The 20,393-nt window shown below is 42.1% G+C and overlaps 1 protein-coding gene across 1 annotated transcript in view; it reads right to left on the bottom strand.

Annotated features, from left to right (window-relative positions):
• WDR64 (WD repeat domain 64) overlaps positions 1-20,393 on the bottom strand; it is a 143,905-nt gene that overhangs the window by 10,292 nt on the left and 113,220 nt on the right. Inside the window, exons 18-26 of the mRNA XM_084828213.1 lie at positions 19,021-19,113; positions 17,002-17,095; positions 15,046-15,088; positions 14,114-14,265; positions 10,966-11,071; positions 5,585-5,646; positions 3,606-3,715; positions 2,540-2,728; positions 1,283-1,382 (exon numbers count right to left, since the gene is read on the bottom strand). Of these exons, the coding sequence (XP_084684339.1) occupies positions 1,283-1,382; positions 2,540-2,728; positions 3,606-3,715; positions 5,585-5,646; positions 10,966-11,071; positions 14,114-14,265; positions 15,046-15,088; positions 17,002-17,095; positions 19,021-19,113 (949 nt within the window). The remainder of the gene's footprint in view (positions 1-1,282; positions 1,383-2,539; positions 2,729-3,605; positions 3,716-5,584; positions 5,647-10,965; positions 11,072-14,113; positions 14,266-15,045; positions 15,089-17,001; positions 17,096-19,020; positions 19,114-20,393) is intronic.

Genomic DNA, 20,393 nt, shown 5'->3' with positions numbered 1-20,393 from the left:
CATGTTCAAGCAAACATGAGTAGAACATTCCTTCAGACCTTGCCACTCAATGCTGTAAGGCTGGGGACTGAGAAGGAGGCTGATACCCCTCAATAAACCCTTGTTATTCTTGGAGTCTCCCAGCATGGAATATGTGCTTGTCTGTCTATGTACATCTGTTCTCATGGAAGTCTGAACCCTAAGAGGCTTGGGAGCCTCTAGCCCAAGATGAAAAACGGTCACGGACACACCTATGTATTCTGAGAGGGATTAGCAGTGAGTAACTTATCAAAGTTTCAGCAAATCTAGTAACAAGAAAGCAAAGCCCTGGTATGACAAGTAGCAACACACTCATATGGATATACAGTGATTTACTGAAACAATTCAGATCCCCAACATGTTTCATGCGCGCACACGCGCACACACACACACACACATTCTCTTGGGAAAGTAGGTAATAAAAATCACAAGGGGAAAAACAGAACTTCACCAACATATATGAAAATACTATGAGTGAAGAGTCCTTCACTCTTGCCTGATATAATATTTAAAGAATGCATACCTCTGTTTCTCGTGAGAAGTATGGGATTCTATTAGCAACAATCAACTTCTAATTTTATTTGTAACATCCATTTTAAGTAATTATTCCTTCAACCAAGCTGATATTTTTAATTATCCAAAAAGGATTAAAAATAATTTGATAAAATTTGAGAAACACTTTTGTGCCAAGAGACAGAACTCACATTCCGATCATTAGATAAGCCATTTCTAAAGTGTAAGTGTTGTTTCAGATTTAGACTGCAAAGGCAGTTCTGGCAAAAACAAACAAACAGCCCTCCATGTAATTGTAGAGACCAGGTAATAATCAGCTTCATATATTACAGCCACAATGAGAAACAGAAGGCAAACAGAAGTTGTTCCCAGCATCCTCCACGTGTAGACTGGCTTTCACTGTTGATCCTCAGAATTTTGGATCCATGTCAAGGTGAAGCCAAGAACAGATCTGTGTATACACACAACTTTGGAGCACCGTAAGTCCTTACGCTTTGCAACAAAATAGGTTGAAAACATGCACATTCACACAACAGCAACATGAGTTTTGTTATTTTGTGTTAAAAATACAGGACAGAAAGCAGAGAGAGATTTTTAAATTACACATACATTAGCCCATTTGGCTTTTCTTTGAAATCACGAGTCTCGAAAACGTAAAACATGTGATCATGTGTGGAAGTGCCCTTATTTTCTCTATTCTATTAGCAAAATTCAGAAAAGGAGATCTGGAGTAGCAACTAAATCTTAGTACCTTAGGAGAAGCCAGGGCTTTGAAAAACTTGAAATCCTGATCCACCTCAAGTGGGCCAGGCTTTTTCAAACTTAAAGAGCTTCTGGTCAGAGTCTTCCACCTGTAAAAAAGAGATTTGGGGTGGGGTGGGGGAATGTTATCCTTATAAAACAAAAGGAACTTTCAATGTCGTAATAATGTAAGTTATGAATAAAATTACACTTACATTCTAACATTGCAATAAAAAATAAAAAAGATTGACAGTAGTGCAGCTTTGCCAATTTATCAGTGCAATCTTTTGCATGTTTACTCTTGAAGTAGAATTACTAGAGAGTAAGACTCACTGGACACAGTGGGACTTACCTCAGCATAAACATGCATAGGTCTGCTCTAACGAATGTGTCTTTTCCACAAATGTATATTTAGAAGAATGTAAAAGATCCATACATATAATCTGAGTGGTGGAGACACTTTGGAAGTGCACTCATTAAACTTTGTTCAGATGTACAATTGTCTCTTTAGACCTGAGCTCAGGGAAAACTGGTCTCGGTCCCGCTAGTTTGCAGCAGAAGCCTTTTGATTGGCTGGTTTCTATGGACATCATGAACAATCCCCCACCCCAAAGCATTGTTCATCTCTCTCTCTCTCTCTCTTTCTCTCTGTCTTGGAATATGTATATATATATGAGGCACTGAATGAACTTTTAGTTGCATAAACATTTAAACAGCACTTTCAACAATAAAGATGTTCAGCAGCTGCTTCATAGCAGGGAACCAGCACACAAAACTGAAGACTACCAGCATTTTAATTGGTGACAAGAACATCTGTCAATTGCAGTGCAAGGGTACGTGGGATGTTGGGTTCATCCTAGCCTTATTCAGGCATTCCAAGTCCATAAACACACAAGGCTGCAGAATTCAAATTATGAGGGAAAAGGATGTGTGTGTCAAACTCACAAGCCCCATTCCTGGGCCCCCTCCAGTTTTAGCCAAATTATGCCCCCAATAGCTTTCTAAAACAGAAACAAAGGGGATCATTACAAAAGACAGAGCCTGCCTGTAATTGGAGCACAAATGAGCTGTGTTCTTCCACGTGTGAATACCATCAGAAGACTGTGTGAAATATACCTGGTGCAGACTCAGCTTTAACATTAATGAGCTTGAGTTTTCGGACTTGCAAAGTGGATGAAGTCTCAAATCCGCAGTGGCCTTTTCTGCTGTATGCAACAGAAACTGTAGACATGCATTCTAAGGCGGAACAATACATGTGCAACCTCACCTCTCCCTGTCAAGGACTAAAGGATATTCAAACTTCTGCTTTTTCTCCATGTACTTGCTGTCTTCTTTTATTGTGAAGGGAATTTCATTTACATCACAGGGCAAAATTATATCAATGGATTCAGAAATTTCAAACAATCTGCGTTGACCAAAATAACCAAAGTAGTGTCCACCAGGTGAATGCCAGAGCCTAGGTGTGAAAGGAGCCCAAGAAAGAAATATTAAAAATGTATTAGCTTTTAAACAGAAATAAGGTGGTGGAGGGGAGCTGTATAATTATGTCATGCAGAATGCTAACCAAATAATAACAGCATTCTAATTCTTTTCAAGTGAATATCTTTCAACATGATATGTTAAGAGCCAGAGCATATGGCTATTTTGCTTGTGGTATTTATTTATTTAATATATATCCGACCTTCCTGCCAAAAAATGGTGCTTAAGGCAGCTAATAATAAAATCTGGATTTAAAACATTCCCCCCCCCCCATCCTGTGGCAGCCTTTGTTCAGAGAAAAAGGGTTATCCAGCAAGTTTGCCACGCACAGAAAATGCAGTCAAGCCTGGCACCATCCTTGTGCAGTTGTTAGGGTCCCAGCTTCCTGGCAGAGCCCCCTGTGGGCATGTCACCAGGCCCTTTTTAAAGGAAAAAAACCCTTTCAATGGCTTCCAGGAGTGAACATGTTTTTGTAATAGTAGTCTACATATCTTTCCACACGATGTCCTGGAAGTTGCAACTTTTGGGACACCATGGAAGAAAAATATGGCTGCCACCAAAGGTTACCAGTATGTCTAAGATAAGCCTCCTATAGTCCCCAAGAACTAAAGGGAGACCCAGTCCACCATTGTATAAGGGGGGGGGGCACTGGACAGCACTTTGCCAGGTGTCCCCTCAGCTCTGGAGCTGGCCATGTCTGTAATTTTCCAAGCTACATCTCAGCCAAAGTTGAAGTGGTGTACGCTGGCATACAGGACTGTGATAGGGTGCCATTAGGCACAGAAGGTAATTCTGGCATGATGTATACAACAGGCCAAATTCCAAATCAATGCCTACAGCTAATTATAACTAACCTGGCTGAATTATCAATGGAAGCAGTCACCACTAAGCTTTTTTCTTCATCATAGAATAGGTTGACTATTTTGGCAGAATGAGCTCTCCAGCAGATTTGTTGCTTTACATGCTTCAGAAAGAAGAAGTGGTTAACAATGTGTTAGGCAATTTTGGTATCTTTGGTGGGTATTAGGATTTTTTTAAAGATCCGCACAGGTTATGTCTAAAGCAGACTAGCAGAGGCCAGGAATAATCGTAGAGAGTCAGCCCAACATAGCTAACGAATTAACAAGGAATTTGCTCACCTAGTGGATGAGGGAATCTTGCCAGCAGTACACACTATAAACTGCCTGGGACAGTTTGAATTAAAGGTCGTAAACAAATGTTCAAAATAAAATAAAATAAAACAAAATAAAATAAAAGTAAGAGTGGTTCAGTCCTCTAGGGTGGAAATGTATGTCTAGCAGAAACCCAGACCTGGGAACTTGGTATCCAATTACAAGTTGAAAATGTCAGGTTAAGAGCTTGTAGTGGAGAAGTAGGAAGAGGTGTTAACTTCACCACCGGAACCTCCTCAGCTCAGCCACTTTTCCTCACTATGTGGCAAACACGCATCCAGAACCTGAGTGTAGGAAAAGCAGCTAGATGGAGGTGTTTAAGTGTGAAAGCAGCAGGGCAGGACGGGTTATGTGCTCACTCCTGCCTGCTGCTTCTCTGTTTCAAACAGAAGCCTCCTGTAGCAAAAAACAAACAAACACATGTACCAGGCACAGCCACAGAAAATAACTAAAGCACATTCAAACAATTAATTTCATAGGAAAACTGGTATGGGCAAACTCAAGTGTGCAGAACCAAAACAGGGGGGGACTGGATGGTGTACCCACACCCACCTAATATTATTTGCTCCCTGGATCCATCCGGCACTTGAGGCAGGAACCCGACTTCACTGTGCACAAACTTTCCCATAGAGCAAAGCCAAGCTCGACAAGTCCCCTTTGCTTCCTTGATGGAGGAGTAAAGGGGCTCGGCTGGCTCCGCCCAGGCTTCACCCCCCCTCCTTGATTCGAAGCCATTACAGAATGATTTTTTGGAGGGAGAGGTGGTTGGTCATTTGGCTGACTGGACATGGCACAAACATGTTTCAGTGTCAGAGTTTCTCATATCCAGGCTTAACCAACATTTTATAAATTTTGTAGTACATGCTAAGTCCAGGTCTGAACATGTATCTCTGTCATGTCAAATATTTAAACAATTTATCACCTCAGCAAAACCAAAAATCATTCTATGGTGATTTTACCAATGTCAATAACTGTGTCAAACAGGTTGTCTCTTTGTTCCATAAGAAAACCTGGGAACTTGTGCAAGGGGAGAGAAGAGGGGTAAAAGAAGAGATATACAGCTTGCTTTTCACATAAAAATCTCAGGACGGGAGTTTCTCAGTCTAACTGCAAGGCTCCCAGAAGAACTAGATAATCTGCATTGATCTTCAAAAACTAGTAATGGCACAGAGGGATTTGGAAGGATCGCTGGTGTTTTTAACTGGAAGCTTCGAAGCTCAGAATAAATCCAGTCGATCAGTAATTACAGAGAAACCTACTCTCAAATTGGGTTGAGAGGGGTCTTTCCTAGGAGCTGGTGACAATCTCATATCTGATCCAATATCTTTACAATACTGGACCATGCCTCAAGAAATCAAACTGTTAAACACATCCATAAAAGCAAATGTAGTTATAATAACTGTGAAATAAAAGACATCTGGATGTAGGGCAATTCACAGAAAACTCTGACCAGATTCATCCCCCATCTTTTTTTTTAATTAAACTTGACCTTCACTGTTCTTTATGTTTCATTTAGTCTGCATTTTTAAATTTAAGTTTTGATCTGCAATTCAAGCAAGCAAAGAACATTGGCAAAATGGCATGGGTAAGGTGAAATGTGAATACATTTTCCATGCAATATTTAAAAACAAGCACTTAAAATACTGTTCTCGTTTCCTCACCTTGCTGGCATCCAGTGGATCTTCTAAGAATGAGCCAACATTCCACCGGATAACATGCCCCTCTGTAAGAAAAACACTCCCATTAAAAATAGTACTTTTGCATATTACAAAACTGGCCCAGGACCAACACAGAGATATTTTCATGGCATGTGAATTCTGTAAATAAGGGCCAGGATGGATGTTGGTGCCTTAAAATCAGATTGTTCTGGTGAGAGAAGATCTACGAATGGGCTCCTTCCCCAGCTGCAACCACTGAGCATTGATTCCTGAACAACTCCAGCGTAACTTGTTTAGTGCTTATATGTAGGTCAAAAGAAAACTGTCCTTTATGAAGAGATAAGCCCTTAGATTATGGGATATAAATTGCTGTTTGACCCTTTAGTCCAGGCATGCAGTACCTCCAGCTCAGGGCCCCAATCTGGCCCTCTGGAGTTCCCCAAATGGCCGCACCCCCTTCTCCTGGCCCCACACCTTTCTCCTGACCACTGGCTATTTGGTGGTTTCCCGACTTTTGTGCAGTTTCCCCCCATTCTAGAATCATAGAATCACAGAATAGTAGGGTTGGAAGGGGCCTACAAGGCCATCAAGTCCAACCCCCTGCTCAATGCAGGAATCCAAGTCAGAGCATCCCTGACAAATGGCTGTCCAGCCTCGTCTTGAAGGCCTCCAGTGTGGGAGAGCCCACCACCTCCCCAGGTAATTGGTTCCATTGTCATATTGCTCTTAGAGTCAGGAAGTTTTTCCTGATGTTCAGCCGGAATCTGGCTTCCTGTCACTTGAGCCCATTATTCCATGTCCCGCACTCTGGGATGATCAAGAAGAGATCCTGGCCTTCTTCTCTGTGACAACCTTTCAAGTACTTGAAGAGTGCTATCATATCTCCCCTCAGTCTTCTCTTCTCAAGGCTAAACATGCCTAGTTCTTTCAGTCTCTCTTCATAGGGCTTTGTTTCCAGTCCCCTGATCATCTTTGTTGCCCTCCTCTGAACCCTCTCCAGTTTGTCTGCATCCTTCTTAAAGTGTGGTGCCCAGAACTGGACACAGTACTCCAGATGAGGCCTAACCAGTGCTGAGTAGAGGGGAACTAGTACTTCCCGGGATTTGGAAGCGATGCTTCTATGAATGCAGCCCAAAATAGCATTTGCCTTTTTTGCAGCCACATCACATTGTTGGCTCATATTCAGCTTGTGATCGACAACAATTCCAAGATCCTTCTCGCTTGTAGTGTGGTTGAGCCTAAAAGGTTGAAATGCTGCTTCTTAGTCTTAGTTACTGGCAGTAAGAGCTTTAAGGTACAATACGCTGGTATTTTTGTCCCCACCTGTTTTCCCTTTGGTCCTGTTCCTTGTGCACACAGCCCACCCACCATTGGAATGTGGCCCCTGAGAGCTTCTCCAAAATGGAATTCAGCCCTCAGGCTGAATGAGGTTCAATAACCTTGCTTTAGCCCTTCTCTTAGGTGGACTTGGAATGATAATACCAAACGAGTTGTGTAAATTAGTAGAAAATACATGAATTTCTGCATGTATTCTCATTGCAAAGAAATGGGAAAAACAACCATTACTAATAGAGGACTAGAAGATGAATATTTGGCACAGATTGTTAATGTACAAGGAAACTTATAAAAACTTTGGAAGATCAACAAAAGCAAAAGGACTCTTTAGAATTTTGGGAGAGATTTATTTCTTATTGGAATGATGAACCCAATTTTCAAAATGTGAAAATGGATATATTGGAAGTAATATGATGTGACAAGATCATTTAGAATGAAGTAAATTAATTTAGGAGTTTGGTGATAATAATGGTAAAACAGGTTAGTATGGCAGGTTTGTATGTATACTTTCTATTTTTGTTTGCTTGTTTTTGTCTTCCTAAAGTCTATTTGGCCTTTGTATTTAGATGATGATGATAGATACGGCCTTATATCTTTATATGGATTATTATCCTTTGTATCGGGGGGGGGGGGAACCTCTGGTCTGCAGAGGTTTCCAAACTATCCTGTGGAGCGTTGGGCACCCTCTGTGGGCCCCTCCTAATGGGTTACCACTGGGAACCCAAGTGGCACAAAATGGAATCCCTTTGTTATCTCCAGTTAGAGACTGAAGATAACATGGGGATTACCCTAGGGGAGGCACTGTGCCCTATGTGGAAGACACTTGCAGGAGCTGGTCCCGCAAAGCCTGCTGAGTCCCATTCTGCATCACTCATGCCCCAGTTGGGATGCAGGTGGTGCAGGAAGGACGTGTTCGACTCAGCCAGCGCTTGCAGGAGCCAAAAGGATTCTGCAAGTCCTGGCCAAGGCCCTTCTCTGTACAGGAGAAGGGAATAGTGGTGGGCCAGATAACATGGGAGGTGGTGAGACCCCCTTGACATCATCTGGCTTGCCAATGTGGTCGGTGGTGGTGGGCAGCAATCGGGCCCTCAGACTAAATGAGGTTGCCTGTCCCTGCTTTCCATCCATAAAGTTCGTGGTAAGCAAAAGCAAGTATAAAACAAGACCACTGTTAGTTAAAAATGCTGACTAGAACAGTACATTTAAAGTATATAAATCTATATTAGTGATGGACAAGTTCCTCTTCTCTCAGGTCAGAACTGGGTAAACTGAGCTTTAAAAAAGAATTTAAAAATGGAAAATAGCTTGGTTATTTCTGGACCTAATTCCCCAAACTGGGATTCCATTGCATTCCCAATGACATGATGAGGAGTGTGATGGGGTCTGAATGACTCTCCCGTCACCCACTGTACTCTAAATGATGCCCCTTTCCCTTTCTACTTACCTGCTGTTGGTGGCAAAGTCCCCCTAAAAACCTTCATATGAGGCTTCCATTCCTGCCTCTTTCCCTCCCTGTAGTCTCAAATGCTACTGCAATGGCAGTCAGGGTCGGCCCTATCATGAAGCAGGGTGAGGCGCTCACATCAGGCCGTGGAGCAGGAGGAGCAGCAAATTGCCCTGCTTCCCTCCCCCCCCGCCCCTGCCAGGAGGGCCTGCTGTCCCGCTACCTCCAGCAGGTGCTCTGGGGGGCCCCAACAGCCTCTCTTCTGCCACGGCAGTTGCTGAAGTGAGAGAGCAGCTGTTGGGGCTCCCCGGAGCTGCCACCTTCCCACTGTTTCCTTTGTCTTCACCTTTACCACCACCGCACTGGCTCGATGGAGAGATGCCTGACTCTCGCAAGAACCCCTCAGCAGGAAGGGGTGTGATGCGGCAGGGGTGCGTGTTCTCTCCCACCTCAGGCGGCAAGAGACCTTGGGCCAGGGCTGACGGCAGAGTTCCAGGCACCAGAGTCTAAGGAAAACGAAGTTTTCCAGGATGCTGCAGCCTATAGCACGGACGTCAAGTAACATGGAAAACTACATTTCTCACAAGCACTGGCATCTGAGGTACTGTCATGAGGCTGCGTCCCAGGTACAAGGAGCCGTAGAACATGGGAGGAGAGCAGGAAAGATAGAAGAATGGAGGCCTCACAGAGAGGCCTCCAGTAAGACCTCCACATGCTTGGTTTAAAAGTCAAGCTGGAAAAAAACTAGGGTTCACAGATCATTAGGAGCTAGACATTCGTATTCTTAGCCAACTAATGACAAACTTTAGCAATGTCACACATCTTTTTAAAAAAGCGCTACTAAATTAGCGCTTTTTACTAAAAGCGCTCATCATTATCTTCAGCCATAAAATGCTGTTCTCTTTTGAAATCTGTTAATATTCTTCTGCCAAAATGGAAAATATTTACTGGATTCTTAATATTTAAGCACATGGTTGTAAAGGGAAAAAGCTTTGTATATATAATCATACACAAAGAAGATTGTACGCTTGTCTATTTTACTGTGGGTACATGCCTAGGAAAGACACGATCTGCAGCATGTTCCCAACACAAGTTCATTTGGCTAAATAGATGTGTGCCATATCACAAATGATGATGAAGGTATCCCCCATGCCTACACCCATATTGATAAAATGTAGTGGGTGAGGCAGCCCTTAGAGGTAAGTGGATATTTCCCTGTTGAATAGAAAAAATTCCACAGCTTTCAAATAAGGGAAACCTAACTTTCCTCATTAAAAATATGATTAAGGCTACAGTCATATTTGTGTTTTACTTAAGTAAGTTTGGGATTTTTTGCACACCTTAGTGTACAAGCATCAAGCATATTCTTCTCCAACTTGTGATACCTAAAAGTTAACAAATAAATGTGACAGGAAGCATTCATCCTCAAAGTTATGATGAAAAATAGTGACCATGTCTGTATCTGAAAGAGTTGCCACACCCTACTCATCTGATGGAAGTGGTAAAAAGTACTCTGAAAGAGCACCACAGATCTGTGCATGAATGTCCTGGGATTAGGCTTGCCAGATGCAAAAGAAAACAGGGCTCTCACACCGTTGTTGTACAGAAGAGGGAATATCAGCAGGGGTAGCTTGCATGACAAGTTACACCTGCTCATATTCCCTCTTCTACACAGCTATTAAAGTTGTAAGAGCCCTGTTTTCTTTTGCATCTGGCCACCCTACCTAGGATGGTAGGGCGGCCAGATAGAATTCCTGTCTTGCCAAAAGTTATAATCCTATGCACACTTACCTGGAAGTAAGCTCCACTGAATACAGTGGGACATACTTTTGAGTAAACATGCATAGGATCGGGTTGCACATCATCAGGCTGGTTTATCATCAGTCCTGTCTGGATTTGGCTTTAATCAGCTTGCTCAGTTTCCAGATTCTGGACAAAAGGGAGGAAGACAAAAAGGCTAGGAGCAAAAACATGGGCAAGTTTCCTCGCTCATCTTCTTAGCATATATACTGGGAGGTGAACCTCATAAATTACCAGTCCTTGCATAGACGTGGGAACCTGTTGAATGGTGGGGTATAAATCAAACAAATAAACAATTTTAACTGTTGAAGGTCACTATATGGCAATATATCCTATGCTTTTCTCTAGGAATATATTTCTCATTATTAACTTATTTATTTTTTCCATTATAATTTGGCCTTTCTGGCCATCAGGGCTGTCAAACAGGTTTAAAACATAAAATCATAAAAGTAATATAATGATAAAAGTAATGGTAACATATACTATAAATTTAGGCTGCAATCCTGTAGACACTTCCCTAAAAATAGGTTTCACTGAATTCAAACTTACTTCCACATAGACATGCATGCAATTGTACTGCTACTGTGTCATGTATCAGTATGTTCTCAATATTGTTCTTACAGTTATTCTTTAGCTAACTACCATCTAGTTATTTTTTCAAAAGTTCCTTGTGGTTTCAGTCGCCGTTTTGTCTGATATGAATGATGGAGAGGTGCTGGACAGGTTTCAGTTTTTGTTTGCAGCAAATCTTTTAAAAAATCCTTACAAGTTGTTATGACACCATGGCTGGGAAATGATTGCTTACCTTTATTAGCAGCAAAAAGCATTTTAGCAGACACGTCTGTGCACAGTGCTGTCAAAGGAATTGGAGGATGTTTTGTGAAAGGCAAAATTTCTCTCAGAAGATCTCCCTTCACAAACAAAAACATAATCATACTTTCTTTTAACAAAGCAGAATTTTCTGACATTTGGGGCTTGGGGGACTGCATGAGTCACACTGGTCTACTTTATTATACCATGTTTTCATATATAAAAAAATGGAAATCTTCACGTTTAGCTGCTTCACAGTGTCAATGTGTATCCTGACTTACCATGCAATCCTATCTATGTTTACTTGAAAGTAAGTTCCACTCCTCTACCAGAAGTACAAGCTGGGTTTCGAAGAGGCAGGGGAACTAGAGATCAAATCACCAACATTCGCTGGATCATGGAGAAAGCAAGAGAATTCCATTTAATTTCATGGCTACAGTCACGGTCTACAGTGATCTTGGAGCCCAAGAAAATAAAATCTGTCACTGCTTCCATTTCTTCCCCTTCTATATGTCAGGAAGTGATAGGGCCAGATGCCATGATCTTAGTTTTTTTAATGTTGAGTTTCAAACCAGCTTTTGCACTCTCCACTTTCACCCTCCACAAGAGGCTCTTTAGATCATCTTCGCTTTCTGCCATTAGGGTGATATCATCTGCGTATATGAGGTTGTTGATAATTCTCCCAGCAATCTTAATTCCGACCTGTGATTCAACCAACCCGGCGTTTCTCATGATGAAATTGATTACTTATGCTGTATTGACCTGTAAGATTGGTGTAATCTTTAAGTACAGTGATATTTGCAATTTATGTGAAATGTAGTTTAAATTTAAATTTGTTATGTAAACTTCTGTTTATATTTTGCTTTGTTTTCCTCTGTTTTTGTGTTTTTTCTTCTCTTTTTCTGTTTCCTTCCCCTTTGCCCTTCTCTGTCCTTTTTATATTATCTCCTCTCTTCCTCTCCTTTTTTCTCTATTTCATTATTGATGGGTCCTCTTAAGAATACTGTAATGTTGGAAACTGTAGAAGATTATTATGTTGTTGGTGTTCTTTGGTTCATTTATAAAGATAAAAGTAGAATAAAAAGTGTTAGAAAAAAAAAAGAGAAACTTTGAACTCTGAAAAAAGGAAAAGAAGTAAACTGATATGAAAGCAATGCGATACTTAGCTCAATTAGAGAGTTCTCATTGCATGGATATATGCACATATGGAAGTGCTCTGTACAGTCTACTTCACCTGGTAGACGTTCTCCACGGTCTCAAGCATAGTTCTTTTTCCCCCAAGCCTGCTACATGGGGTCTTTTTCAAAAGGAGAAGCCAAGGGGAGCTTCTGCATGCAAAGCATGTGCTCCATCACCAAGCAATAGGCTGTCACCAAATAAGTCAATTCTTGGAGGAACATTAATAACAAATCTCAAATTACAGACGAATAAAGATTGTGCATTCCAACTAGTGGTCTAAAACTTTTAATTTACACCCAGTACCAAGATAGCGTTTCCTCTGTTAATATGTGGTTATCCAAGGTCCAGGAGAAATAAAAAATACTAAAACATATTAAACAGAGAGTTAAATTAACCTTAGGCAGGTTTGTTTTATTTTTAAAGCCAAACCACAACTACATCCTCTCAGGAAGCAAGAAAAGTTGATGGGTCAATTACGAGTGGAAGTGCCATTTAGTATGGTATCCTTCTACAATAAATAGATGGCACTGTAACAGTTATCTGGCACTCTGTTAGCATGAATCCACTTTGGCTGTCATGGAGCAAAGATTAGTTTGCATTCCAGGACCTAAGTTGAAATCCTGTGCAAAGCAAATGAATATCTCAAGCAAATGGGATAGATATCTGATAGAGTCATCCCCATCAGATAGATGTGCTATTACAAATGCACCTCTAACTTTCACAAAATAAAAAGTGCATACTTGCTGTGACGTTGAAGACCTGTTGCTACCTCCTACTTGGCCATCACCATTGTCCTGCAAGTAGCCATTTAGAAGATGCCTCTGTAACAGGGCTATCACCAATATGAATAATGGCAGCAGCTAAACCAGTGGCGGGGCTGGGGCAGGCACCTAGCACAAGGGCATGGGTTGAGTACCCTCTGATTGATACTTAGGGCCCCTTTCCAATGTACTTGTTTGAATGTGGGACCTGCATCAGAAGCCCCAGGCAGTGGAGGCTGGTGGCTCCGATGTCAGTGGGGCCGTGTATCCCCTCTGGGTTTCAGTCAGAACTCTCAAGTTGCTATTCAAGGTGCTGAACTTATTTTGGGCTCAGCACTTTGAATAGTTCCTTGAGAGTTCTGACTTGTTCTGATTGAAACCCAGAGCAGATTCACAGCCCCACTGACACTGGAACCACCAGCCTCCACTGGCCCCTGGGCATGTGGGAGGAATCAATGACCCGGCTCTTTTCTACGCCAGTGTCACTCCTCCTGGGAGCTGAAGTAATACTGGCACGAGAAGAGCTGTGTAACGGACCTCTACTGTGCGATCAAGGGCTTCTGACGCTACCAGCGAGGTGTGGAAAGAGGTCATGCTACAGTAGTTCCCATACTAAGGTAACGTAAGGGGTACCTGAAGACATTTAACATCCATTTCTATAAACTGCTGCTCCCTCACAGAAACTCAAGAGATTCAGCCACAATGCATTCTAAACTATGACTTTCCTTATACAAACTGTGATCCTTCTGTTTGCCCAAGAAGTTTAAATGGTAATAGTTTGGAGCAGTATCCAATGTTGTCACAGCTTTAGTGCTAATGACATCGCACTAGCGTAAACTAACAGTACTGCAATGTCTTTAGCGCTTGCTAAGCACAGGGAAAACGCAGCAATTTGCCACCAAATTTCTGTGGTGCTGGTCGCCACTGAATTTCAGTAGCAAATCACCACTTTGACTTTTCCCTTTCTGAGTAACTGCTGATGACACTGCGCCAGCGTTGGCTTACGTGAGCGCAACAGCGTTGCCACTAGTGCTGGGACAGCATTGGCTACTGATCTTGATGTGTTTCTAGGAGAACAGAGAAAGAGGAAAACATACAGAAGAAAAACCCTCTTTGAATACATATCCATTGGCTGAGAGCACAGTCTGAAAGCTCTTGAAGACATCATTCGCTACTACAATCCAATTATGCAAAAGGGCCTACCGTTACAGTCCAAAGATAAATAAAGCCATCTTCATGAGCAGAGACAAGAATGGGTATGTACTGATGCTCCACTTGTTCACCACCTCCACCTTCTAATACGCTGGATAGTATTCCTTTACTCTCCAAGATGGGAGACTCTGGAAGTTTTGTTTCTAGTGCAGAACATAATTGATATCACAAGCGTGTTCCTATTTCTTTCCTTTCAACTTAACAAGTTGTTGCATCATATCAAGGAATACATTAAATGTACTTTCCACTGACATTTCAATTGCAGTATCTTCCTCACTGGCTTCCAGTGAAGGGCTTTCTAAAAAGACACACATTGGCATGAAGTTCCACATGACTGAGGGATAATGTTATATTGTTATAATGTTATATTGTTTAACTTGGTTCAGTCTCTGATTTGCTTGCACTATCAGAGGCTTAATTGGAACTGAAAGTAACACAAGTTGATAGTGAAATAAAGAACTTCTGGATAACTAAGGTTCATCTATGCCTGTTTCATCTTTGAATAAATAATCATGATTTTAGGTTTGAAGTCGTGGGAGGAGTTAACACTTCAATGTGAGCCAATGGTAACTATACAGGAACCAAAGTTGATGAATAATTGTTGTGTATAAAACACTGTGGGATTCCTAGTCCATGTATGCAAGATTTATTATTTCCAGTTATTAACCTTGTCTAAAAGAAAGTATCTCAGCAACTTCAGCTATAACTATTAGCGTAAATTATAAAAGGGTGTTATTAAATGAACACTTCTTTAAAACCTTCTCTTTAGGATTTATGTAAGTTTAAGTGGATATCTTGACTCAGTCACTCACTTCAATTATTTCGAATAAGCTGTTGCAATTTTTTTAAAAATGTTTTCTTAAACATGGTCTTAAAAATTACAGGTAATCTTTTAAAATAACTCAGAATTCTTCAATTCTTACCTGAAACAGTTACCATTCCACCAGTTTCACTTTTAACACCTTCCTGTAATCAAACAATGAATCAGAGACTTAAAAATTAGACAATATTCATAAACATAAGCAAAGAAAAGCTGCCGATCGTATACTATTTTAAGAAAAAATACTTTTCAGAAATACTGACAATGCATTGTTCCAGCTTCAAAATACAAAAAAGGACATCGTGCGTATGTGATGGAAATCCAGTCCTCCCTAAACTAGTGAAGTAGAATCATATTTGATCCAGTCTGTCTGTATGACTATGTTTGGATGTTCATATCTTGACTTAATAAGATGAGCTATGAACTAGACTTCTCCCTGTGCGTGTAGCTTCTTCGCTCCTCCCTTCGTGGTGTGCACAAAAAAACAGGAAGTTTCCAATTAATCATACTTTCCCATTTTGTCTGAACTGGGAAACTATGGTTATCAAACAAGCCAGGATATTAAACCATAGTTTGAAGTTGCTTTAATATCCTGGGTTGTTTTGAAACTGGTAACTATAGTTTTCTGGTTCAAATGAAAAGGGAAACTATGGTTAATTAGGGATTGTTTAGTTTAATTGAGGCTTGCATGAAGGGAGGAGCAAAGGGACTGCATGCATGATCAAAAGTCTCCGTGCCTCAGCTTACTGAACCCCGGTGTTCTGCACAATGTGAATAAGGGTTCCATAAGAAAATGTTGGTGCTAGTGATAGTTTCCCCCTAAAACATTAAATATGAAATTATGTCTGTGTCACAGATACTTAGCTGAATAGTACTTAGACTGTGAAAGCTGCTATTGTGATGTGGCCATCATGAAGACCCATTGGCTCCTGCAAGCTGGAACCAATGAGGAAGACAAAGCAAACCCCACTCCTCCTCAGGCCATTATGGGCAACCCTGAGAAAGCATGGCCCTATCAGAGCACAGCATCTGTATCACATGGCTGGTGTATGCAGCCAGAGCCAGGACTCAGGATATAGACTCACAGAGAGGAGAGTCTGAAGCCAAGCCTCGGTCTCTTTAGTAGGTAGTAGCAGCAAGGGTCTGAGCTTGTTTGCCTAATTTTTGTTTACAAATGCTCGGGGGCGGGGGCAGCCAACGTGAATCCTTTCAGACCTTCATCAAACAGAAGGTAGACATTTTAAATTTTATTTTCTTTACAACTTGGGTACAGCTCTAGGATCTGTAAATTAATTTTTTAGGCTATAGGCTCTGTGAACTTATTTTTAGGGCTTAGGTGCCGCTCTAGGCTTTGTAAATTCTACACATTAATGTTTAAAGCTTGAGTCTAGGCTCTGTAAATTCATTTTTAGGGCTCTAGACTCTGTTAAATAATTTTAAGGCTTGGGTAAAGCTCTAGGTTCTGTAAATTAATTTTCAGAGCTCTAGGCTCTGTAAAGTAATTTTAGGGCTCTAAGTTCTGCAAATTAATTTTTAAGGCTTGGGTGCAGCTCTAGGCTCTGCAAATTAATTTTAGGGCTCTAGGTTCTGTAAATTAATTTTTAAGGCTAGGCTCTGCAAATTAATTTTTAGGGCTTGGGTGCAGTTCTAAGCTTTGTAAATAAGGATTAGGATATGGAATACCCTCTCCCCCTTATCTTGGAGCTATTCTATACCCTCCAGACCACCATTTATGGGTTCCGTCAACATATTTCAAACCCAAAAATGTTCCATGGCCAAATTAGTTTGGGAAACACTGGCTTCCAGAAAAAAGCCAAGATCAAAAACCACAGTTTGAAGTTGGCTTGTTTCCATACACCATAGTTAAGACTATCCACAGTTTGTCTGAATTCAGACATAATGACAAACTATGGTCAGTTGAAATCAGAAGCAAAAGCTTCAGGTCTCCTCATTATGGACTTGCCAGGGGAGGAGATGGGAAAGAGGAGCTACATAGAAATATGTGTCCACATTTGTACAAATTTCCTTGGCTGCTATACAAACCAAAAAAGGAACATACCATTTTTATCATTATGGCGCTACCTTCTACATCCTGTGAAGGACTTTCATCACTCTGAGGATCTGAACTATAGGTGGAAGACTCACTAAGTTGCCTGCATGGGAGACAGAATCCACATGTCCAGAATGTTAATAGGTATTGAAGAATACTGAACCAAAGTACCAGAAGCAGACATCTAAAGAATACATGAATGGACTTGTAGGCGGCATCCTTTTTTCAATAAATCCACAAGTCTGTCAGTCTTCTAAGATTCGTCTAACATTTTAAATATCAGTATAAATGGCAAATGTTCGGGTAGTCAAATGGAATCTGAGCAACACCAATACCAACCTGAGATGTATACTGATGGGTTCTTAATTAAGCTTGCAGGCAGCTGGCTCTTCTGTCCACATTCTTTCCTCAGCCGGAACACAGAAAGTTGCTTTACATCAGTTCGAATGATGTTTCCATCTAGTCCAGTATTGTCTACCCTAACTGGCAGTGGCTTCCTAGGGTCTCAGGCAGAGGTCTTCTCATCACCTACTACCAGATCCTTTTAACAGGAGTTGGCACCAATTGAGCCTGACACCTTCTGCATGCAAGACATGTGGTCTAGCACTGAGCTATTGGATGATCTAGTGATTACAAAATGTGATGCTATATTTGAAGCAATACTGATGCTGGAATTCATCAATTCTGTTAAATAAATATGGATGCAATCCTATGGGGATGCCCATCAGCATTCTCAACTTGGAGGCTAATGGGTATCCTATGCAGGGCCGGAGGAGCACGGAGGCAATTGTCATCTCTGCGCTCCTCTTGCCCTACATTTTCAGTAGTTGGACGATCTCGCCCACCTACCTGGGGCTGTGTGGCGAGGGATGGAAGGAGGCTGGGGTGGCTGGGGGATTCTTCGTAAGCCAGCCTTCCTGGTCTCCTCTCTTCCCCACCCACAGAACTGCCTCGTTTTCCTTCTGTCCAAGCTCGCATTTGTGAGCATGTAGAGGCAGCCAGCACAGTTCTCTCAGCGCCTCTACATCCTGGCCTCGGATCCAGGAATCCAAAATATCCTTTGTCCCTCCACCCCTGAATCTCTCTAGGGGCTATAGGATTTGCTCCCCACATACATAGTGTCAGAACATTTATTCCCAAAAGGCGTCCCATAGAGCACACATTTGTGCAAGCAGAAAATCCTGGGTTCAATGCCTGTCATCGCTAATTAGCAGGGCTGAACTCCTTAGGGCACGGGTGTTGGATCTCTTTCAGCCTAAGGGCAGAATTCCATTTCAGAGAAGCTTTTGAGGGCTGCATTGCAGTGATGGGTGGGGTCGTCTGACACAATGTGGTTATTCAAGTGCAGCCCTTGTAATCCTAGTAGGGTTGGGCGGATTCCCTACCTGTCCACAGGAGAATCCGCCTGCAGGGGGAGGCAATCAGTCCCCCTCCCCCGGAATCTGTCCAGGCCGGCTCCACTCTGCATCAATCCTGCGAAGCCGGCCGCCAGCTCCACATCGCTGGCGAATTTCATCGATACGGGCAGCTGGCAGACATTGCCGCACTGTATCTCTGTATAAGTAAGTTTCCGGACACAAATGGCGTAGTGGGCACCATTTGCGGCTGTAAAGCTGGCAGATTATCCTAAATGCAGCCATTAATGGATGCATTTAGGCTAATCCACCAGCTTTACGGCCACAAATGGCACCCAATATGCCATTTGTGTCCGGAGACTTATTTATAGAGAGACTTACTTATAGTATCGACTTTTGCCAGTGATGCGGAGCAGGTGGCCGGCTCCGCAGGATCGACGTTGAGAGGGATCCGACCCGGATGGATTCCACGGGGAGGCGGAGGTGAGTGCTCTGTTCCGCCACAGACTCTGGGGGGCCAGATTCTTCAGAATCCAGCCTTGTCGGAGTCCATGGTGGAATTCTCTGCCATCCCTAGATCCTAGTTTGGAGACACATTCATGAGTTTCACCAACGGCAAATTGGTAGCCCACTGTTTCTTAATCCATGCTTGCTATACAGTTCACCTACCTACCTATCAGAGATGGAACTTCTATAGAGGAACAATAACCCATTGATTCCAAGTAATTCAGGTCTATCTGCTTGAATGGTGTTGCCAGCTTTGGATCTGGAAATAAAGACATTTTACCTGTAGTTTTTTTCACGTGTTTTTTTTCACATTTGCTACAGTGTACATCTCTTGCACTAAGAGAAAGTGTAGAAAGAGGTTCGTTCCTCATGATACATTTTAAAGACTCTTGTAAGTCAACCTGATATCCAAATTCATGCAACTGCAGTATGGAAATGAAAAAAAAAGGCAGGTAGCTTGATGCAAAAGGACATATACGTACTATAGTACAGCTGTCATAGCACAGCTGCAGCATAGCTTCGCATAAATAAGGCCCAGGATTGCACCGATGTTATTAAAACCACAGATACAATTCACTGATTGCGTCTAAATACATAAATGGTTTCTAATTCTTAAGCATTTAAATATATCATAATACATAGTGAGGTTCTTATATTGTAAATCTTCAATGATCCCAATAAAACTTTTCTAAATCAGGAGTGGTGGGGCCTTTTTCAGCTTGAGGACCGAGTTCTAATCTGGATAAGGTCTCAGACAGAATGTACTCTGATAGACTGCATTCTATCAGTGGGTGGGGCCAAAAGCAAAGTAGGCAGGGCCAAAAAATTTAAACCTACTAATGTTTTTTTTGTTGCCTCCTAGGCAGTACGGATGTCTTTCTTTAAAAGTATTTTTCTTATTTTTCAGTGCCAGTGGGGTGTGTGTGCACAAAAATGGCCCCTGGACCTCCCAAAGTTGCCCAGCCTTAGAAAAAAGCAGGACTGAATATCTCAGCAACTTCCTCCCCAGGCCTCACCCATTCTCCCCTGCAGGGAAAAGCTCTTATCTCTGAACAGCTGCCAATTGGAGGTAAGAGCTTTTCTGTGCTGGGACAGGTGGTGGGGTTTGGAGAAGAAGCGGGTGGGCTGGATGGGGAACCCCTGTGGGCTGTCTCCAGAACATGTGCTGGAGGTTCCCCATCCCTGATCCAAATTTTACTGTTCTCCCTATTCCATGCAAGTCCCTTTGCAGTTCTCTATCAATGCAGTACCGGTTTAGGTCAGTGGATTTCAAAATGTATTCCTTCATGGAATCCCTTTCCACATTTCCTTGTCCACTCAGTCAGGAATCCCTGTGCATTGCATAGTTTTGGGGGCATGTTTAAGGACACACAGTGAGTTCATATGGAGCACTGGTCATAGGAATATTTGTTCTCATCACTGCCCACACACAAACTAAAAGTATACCCAAGAACAGGCCCACCACTGCCTTGTGGCTTCACAAAGCAGGGAGAAATTGGGAGCAGAAGGGAAGATGTCTTTCAGGGAAGCTTGTCCACC

Source organism: Heloderma suspectum, chromosome 1, assembly GCF_057233095.1.
Source record: "Heloderma suspectum isolate Gila_16-S chromosome 1, 16-S_ref, whole genome shotgun sequence".
In the NCBI taxonomy this organism is placed as follows: Eukaryota; Metazoa; Chordata; class Lepidosauria; order Squamata; family Helodermatidae; genus Heloderma; species Heloderma suspectum.
This window is presented reverse-complemented; position numbering and strand designations above follow the sequence as displayed.